This window comes from Girardinichthys multiradiatus, chromosome 3 (genome assembly GCF_021462225.1).
Source record: "Girardinichthys multiradiatus isolate DD_20200921_A chromosome 3, DD_fGirMul_XY1, whole genome shotgun sequence".
NCBI classification, from domain to species: Eukaryota; Metazoa; Chordata; class Actinopteri; order Cyprinodontiformes; family Goodeidae; genus Girardinichthys; species Girardinichthys multiradiatus.
Genome location: NC_061796.1, coordinates 10,618,892 through 10,626,059, shown reverse-complemented (window position 1 = coordinate 10,626,059; position 7,168 = coordinate 10,618,892). Strand labels below are relative to the sequence as shown.

The following is a 7,168-nucleotide window of genomic DNA, read 5'->3' as shown; positions in this document are numbered from 1 at the left end:
ATTAACATTAAGTCGGTTGGTCTTCTGCGGCTTCATTGTATTTGTATTATGCAAAATTTATAGCAATAATTAGAAAGTTTGCCCCCCCCCCCCCCCCAAAAACAAATACATAAATAAAATAAAAGCAAAAAAGCAGCACTGAGCGGATGTTCTGGAGTTGTTCATCTATCCAAAACAAGCCATGGGATGTATTCAATATGTTTATGAGGTTCAGAAACAAGCAAATAAAAATGAAATTGTGTCCTTTCTAGTTTGATATAGAACCTTCTCCTTCCCGTATGAAGTGTTGGTTTTGTTCCGAGGCTCCATTTCTATCCTGGATAAAAGGGGCGGGGATGGGATATTCAGATGAGCCGGAGTGACAGCTCCAGTTTCCCCCCCAATGCTCTGTGTGTGTCTGAAACTCAACTGGCTCCTTCCCTCCTCACTACATAGCGCCGCGCACTAAAAACATCGGACGCTAGGGGATCAAGACGCATGCCACATTACCTCTATGTGGGCACTTTAACAGATCTTTCGGGGGCTTTTTCCCAGTAAGGGGGCTGTGGAGGGAGGCCTTTTTTTACTTTCACTGTTTGATGACTGTATGCACGGCTGATTATTGAGTTGATTGTTTATATTTCAACCGCTGTTTTCCGCCGCCTTGTGCGCGTCTTTCTTTTTCCACTACTGCTTTTTTTGGGGGGAATCAGCGAACTCTGCTCCGCTCACCAATGTCCTATCCTCAGGGTTATCTCTACCAGCCCCCAGGCTCTCTGGCTCTTTATTCGTGTCCGGCTTACGGGGCCTCTGCGCTGGCTGCTCCGCGGAATGAGGACTTGGCGAGGTCGTCCTCCGGCTCAGCCTTCAGCCCCTATCCCGGCTCGGCTGCTTTCTCTGCTTCGGCTGGTGCGGGCTTCTCAAGTCCGCTGTCATACTCCACGGATCCTGCGACGGGATTCCCCTCCTACATGGTAAATGATCTCATGTATGTTACTCCCAATTATAAAGTGGTGGATTTCGGCGTTTGTAAACTATGTACATGCGCACAGTCTTGAGCTGATCTCCAGGCGCTTTACAACGTTTGTTTTTATATGTTTTTTTTCGAATCAGTATAGGTTGCTGCGGAACTTTTCCATTGAGAGCTATGAATTCATATGAAGTGGTCTCCTGGAAGGGGCCCTTACTTTCAAAGTCTTTCACCCCCTCCACTTAAATAGGATTTTAAGGCATGAACTGAAGATTGGAATGGCTTGACCACCGTTTAACTCTCGCTGCGGAGCCTGTAGTGTTGTACGAAATAGATTTATAGTGACAAGTTTACACTGTTAAAGACTGCAAATATTTATAACATGCGTATAAAAAATGAAAGTGTTTTTGTTTCTTAAAAAAAAAAAAAAAAAAAAAAAAAGAGTTAGAGTCACCGATGTTTTTTCTCAAATGATCACAATAAGGTGAAAAGCATGACTCGCAGTTATCATGTCACAGGGCCACTTCAAGCGTTTTTTGGGGGGTGGGGGGGGGGATGCATATCAAGGGATTTGTTAATGGGATTTGCAATGCTGCAAGGAGAAAATGTGTCAACCCACTGGGGCAGCGACAACCAAACAAAACAAAAAGTAAAAAAAAAAAAAAAACAGGAAAAAATGCTTTCACTTAATGGAAATCAGTAAGTTAACGGGTGATTAAGCAAAATTAAAAATTTCTTTATGTTATCTTAACTGCTGCATTAACAAGAGCTCTGTTATTAGCTAATCCGATAACCATCACTTCAGCATTAAATCATGGCTTTTTTGCGGCCTGCTTTTACGCACGGCTTTTTGACTAATGATTGCACATTTTGTTCTTCTATTTTTTAAAGCAAGACCAAAAAATTTTCTAAAATTCAGTTAATTAAAATAAAACATGTGACATACTGATTATATGCTGGCTTATTTTGAGTTTTATTATTAAAAGGTGATAACACTTTAGTAATATTTTAAATTATATATATATATATATATATATATATATATATATATAGATATATATATAAAGGCACTTATATATATATATATTTTTTTTTTGTTTACCCGGCTGGAAACGTCACTTATTGTAAACGTGACTTTTTTCCAACTTTTTTCCCCCCTCAAGTCTTCTCCTTATGACGCGCACACGACGGGGATGGCCGGAGCGCTGAGCTACCATCCGTACGGGAGTCCAGGATACCCCTACCAGCTCAACGACCCGGCTTACCGCAAAAACGCCACCAGGGACGCCACGGCCACCTTGAAGGCCTGGCTGCAGGAGCACAGGAAGAACCCGTACCCGACGAAAGGGGAGAAGATCATGCTGGCCATCATCACTAAGATGACCCTGACGCAGGTCTCCACCTGGTTCGCGAACGCCAGGAGGAGGCTCAAAAAGGAGAACAAGATGACCTGGGCGCCCCGCAGCAAGAGCGAGGACGAGGACGAGGAGGACGGAGACGGGGAGAGGAAGGAGGCGGAGCACTCTGACAAAACCCTGGATAACAGCGAGGCTTCTGCGGAGGACGAAGGTGGGGTATGATGTGGCAACACGCAGAGCCCGTGATCAAATTAACTATTGAGGCTTGTACACGGGGAGGGGGTTGCGCCCCCAACCTACCCCCACCCCATCCCCACCCCTTACCATGTTGATTTATGACTGTAGATTATTAACGGTATTTTACATAAGAATAAAGAAATAAAAATAAAAATCACATGGAATTATTAAGTAAGGGTTGGAGACAAATTAGATGCTACCGCAACTCATGAGTGGCCTAAATAAAACTTGACAGCCAATGTCAATCCCCTCATGTTATTATGTTGGAAGGGGACCACAGGCTTCTTGTCATTATATTAAAAAAATATATATTTTTTAACAAAAACCAACTTGTTAAACCAATATAAATCATTAACAATTGCGTTTTAATTCTTACTTTGAACTTCACCGAAAAGTTCTCTACAGTTCATATATCTGATTTTCTAAACATTTTTATTACCGTACATATATATCTGTATAATTCATCATTTTTATTTTTCATTGTTTTTTGTTTTTTTTTTCTAATTATTCCAACTTTCTCCTCTCGTCTCAGGCATCAGCTTGCACGTCGACACCCTGACGGACCACTCGTGTTCTGCCGAGTCTGACGGGGAAAAGGTCGGCTGCGTGTCCGAGGTAAACTCCGACCAAACAGCGGATAAGTGCGCCGAAGACGGCGTGGACCGGAGCCACGACCGCCGCGAGCAGCTCTCGCCCAAACCAGTCACGTCCTCGCCTCTGATGGGTGTGGAAGCTCCGGTGCTAACCCATCACCATCATCAGCACCACCACCACCATCTCCATCATCTCCACCACCTTCAACGGGAAGATTTGGCCAGGAGTCTCATAAACAGCAACGCTAGTAAATTGTCTTCGTGTCTGGACAGCAGGCCTAATTCATCCGGGGCGCCTCAGAATCTTGCGGCCAAGCCCAAACTGTGGTCTCTGGCCGAAATTGCTACCTCGGACCAAAAGCAGCATCAGCTACAGGGGCAACCGAACTGCACCTCCTCCAGCGGCGGAGTTCTCACTCCCCCGACCACTTCACCGACTGCCACTTCCCCCTCCCTTTACCCGGCCCCCTCCATCCTTGGAAGGCCTATTTATTACACCTCTCCCTTTTATAGCAATTACACAAACTACGGCAACTTTAGCCCCCTGCAGGGTCAAGGGATCCTGCGGTACACTAACTCCTCCGGAGTGAGTCTGGCAGCTGCCGCGGCCGCGGCCGCTGCCGCCGCGGCTGCGAGCGAGAGTCTGGGTTCCTCTCACCGGGCTGCGGAGGCTGGCGCGGAACCTAAACTTAGGCCAGACTCCCCCCTCGTTAAAAATAACCCACACCAGATTGTTGCAGTCGAGCAGCAACATTTCAGAGCGACAAATACAGAAGCAAAGAAAGGTACGTAATGAGGGGAACTGTAACTGAAATAAAAACCTAAAGATCTTTTTTTATATCTTTTAGAATTGTATTTCACATCAGCAGTAGATGAAGATTGCGCCACCGGTTAAAATGTTTTAAATGCAAACCAACCAACTTTTGATCACTTTTTTGTGTCATCGCTTTCACATGGTGGGGGCACTCTGCCTTGCAACAAATACATCGATCAGTTGTAAGAGTGAATCTGGAATAAGCGACATTTAACAACATTAATATATCTGTATTTCTTTATAGAGACTGGTTATATCAAGAGAAAGTAAAAATTACAAAACCTTTTTAAGAAAAAAATATTCATAAGCACTCATGAATGTCCAGTGCATTGCATTTACAATTTTAATCTTTAAAAATATAGATATCTTTTTCTTATAAGAACAAGACGACATTGTTGCCTTCAAAATCGGTAGAAACAGAAAATTAACATGCACAAATCATACATGTACATTAGTGAAGGACAGATCTCAAAATAGGCCAACCACTCTCACACAGGAACATTTTAAATCCATTAAGCAGAAAATGTTGCCATAGTTTTGAGCAGGAAATCTATTTTATTGTTGTCTTTGTGCGTAATGAGAGAGGGTGACTGAGAGTGAGTGTGTGTGGGCACAGTGGGCTTCAAACCTTATCTTTCAGCTTAGGATAATTATAATTACACAGGGTCAACCAAATGCAAACAAATTAGCTCACTGCTCAGTCTTGGTGCAACTTCACAACTTCAAATGTCACACACATAAAAAAAAAAACAAAAAACTGTTAGTTAACCCAATAAAAATGGTGTAACAGGATTAATTTTTGTTTGGGTTGACTTTGTAATGTGTTTATGAGTATGCTTCAATATCATTAAAAACAGAAATTTCCAACAGCTAAAACATAAAGAAATAAATACATACTCAAATGCATTTTTAATTAGTTATTAAAATTTGTTCATCTGGTGTGTCTTCCCATTAATTAAACAAGACAGAAAATATTAAACTTTTAAAATCTATTCTAACACAATGGAATGTAAGCCTTCTCCCTGACAAACACAGATGAGGCGTGCTGTTCATTGGCAAGGACTACCTCAGGGTAAGGAATCTCAGCTTGCTAGCAAGTTCAACTTTAGCATTAGTGCTGTTCCTAAACTAGTTAAAACTGGATGCAAACTCAAACTCTTTAAACGTTCTAAACCACAAGCCTTGCGACAGTTATGAAAATATCAGCTTTTATAAATCCCATGCAAACCATTCTCTGCCAGAAGCAACAAATGAGAATAGCTAATAGTTTCGTTGAAGTCAAATAAGATATTTTGGAAGGATTTCTTACCCAAATAAAGTAGTGAAAACATTATATTTACACAATAATATGGCTGCTTAAATTTGAACTTTCAATGGCTAATGTATAATTTCCTCCAAAATTCACTTTTATAGTGTAGATGGTTGTGGTGGTTGCTTACCTTTCACATGTACTGCTGCTACAGTCATTTTTTTATTAGTGTAGCAGTTACAATAAGCACTTGCAATTTTATTTTGTTTGATTTTTCTTACTGACGCAGTCTGACACGTTTTCCTAGGACATAATGCGGGATTCTGTTTTTTAATATATTTTTCCATACTCTGCAGGTAGGTGTCACAATTGCTCAGAGTATAAAACATGGAAAAAAGGCTCCAACCTTCTTAGTCTCACGCTTTAACCTTCATAACCTTTTACTCCAAACCTGATCTAGTGCCACCATATTTTCTTGGAAATGAAAGCTGCTGCTGCTAAGCCCCTCACAGACTTAGATCTTCAGTCTGGCGCATTACATTGCATTGTAAGATTTCCTTATCATTATTCATCATCTCCAATTATATGTGATTAACATGTTATTTCTCAGGTTCCTCTTGTTTGCTTATTTGCCACGATATATTATGTTTTGTTGTACATCTGTGTGTGAAAAAAAAACAAAAACCTATGGCCTAGAAAATGTACTTGGAGCAGAAAGGGAGGAGGATTCTTAGGACGCTGAGCTGATCTGAAGTGAACTTTAAAGGACCTCAGAGTGGAGTAGCCTACATTTGATATTTATTTTTTTAAACAACAGCGGAACGATGCCTATAATTTATGCAAGTTGTATTGCAGAAATGGAAAACTGACATCTTCTGTTTGTTTTGTAAATATAAATATGAATATATATATATATATTATTGGCTGTTTTTCTTTGGGGGAAAAACAAAATCTTGTTATCAGGAGTACTTTTACTAATTTATACAACTGTACATATAATAAAAAGGTGGGGTGTTATATCTATTATTCGGAATGAGAAAATATTAAACTCCTTTTCCCAACTATAAAATCCATTTTTGAGATTCTTTATTTTATTCATATAATACACACTTTTAAAATTCTCCTCACTCCGTGCTCTTTTATTTTGTCAGTCCAGCACAGATGGGAAACGCTTGATGACGCTCGCCATTCATAACTATTATGAGTTTTCACAGATTGCACAATCTATTCTTTCTATATGGTCAATCATTTTCTTTTAGGGCCTCATTCTCCTCCCTCGGTCAAATATTCACGACCGTGATGGGGATAAACGACATACTTATTACATTTTTTCCCTTTCTCTCTCTCTCGCTCCGCTTTTCCTCTCCCCACTCATGCCCTGCCGCACATTTATTTTTTCACTGTGATTAATATACAGCCAAGGGGACACATCGGGGGCATTATGGGCTCCCAGCGGGGCCTTTCCTGGAGCTTTTTCAGCCTGGTTCAGGACAGGTCAGCCCTGCCTGCTTCATTACAGCGCCAGCATCGAGCAATCCATAAAAGTCTATCTAAGCATCTGCCAGCTCCAATGGGCTGTGTGATGGGGCCTAATCGGAGAGACTTCCCCCTGCTTTTCATCATGGCTTTGCTATTATTGAATATAGTTAATTAAACAATTAGAACTAAAAACCAACTTCTGATGATATTATTGTGACTTTTCATCTTTTTTACACATCACCTTATTTCAAAGAAATGTTAAAATATAAATTCAAATATTTTATCAGTTTCAGTGTTTTTATAAAACCTATAATATTCCCTCCCCACTCCCATCTTTGCTCCTAGCCAAACTCAAAGCTAATCTTTCGTTTTCCAGTTGAATCTAATATGTCAAGAGACCCTTCCACTCTGCCAGGACCCTCCCACACAGTCAGGGGTACCTTCAGAAAAATGAAAGTGGGTGGAAGTGGTGGGGGTCAGAATTTCAGG

At 40.9% G+C, this 7,168-nt stretch overlaps 1 protein-coding gene across 1 annotated transcript; it reads left to right on the top strand.

Moving 5' to 3' along the window:
- Positions 1-363: 363 nt before the first annotated feature.
- irx2a (iroquois homeobox 2a) lies at positions 364-6,269 on the top strand. Its single transcript, XM_047356543.1, has 3 exons — positions 364-953; positions 2,113-2,518; positions 3,077-6,269. The coding sequence occupies exons 1-3, from the start codon at positions 714-716 to the stop codon at positions 3,928-3,930; spliced, it is 1,500 nt and encodes a 499-aa protein (XP_047212499.1). The 5' UTR covers positions 364-713; the 3' UTR covers positions 3,931-6,269.
- Positions 6,270-7,168: the final 899 nt, after the last annotated feature.

Bases quoted from the DNA above. Each gene is read 5' to 3' on its own strand.
- irx2a (XM_047356543.1), top strand. From the start codon at position 714: ATGTCCTATCCTCAGGGTTATCTCTACCAGCCCCCAGGCTCTCTGGCT. The intron at 954-2,112 runs GTAAATGATCTC...TCCCCCCTCAAG, and splicing joins CGGGATTCCCCTCCTACATG to TCTTCTCCTTATGACGCGCA. The intron at 2,519-3,076 runs GTGGGGTATGAT...CTCTCGTCTCAG, and splicing joins GGCTTCTGCGGAGGACGAAG to GCATCAGCTTGCACGTCGAC.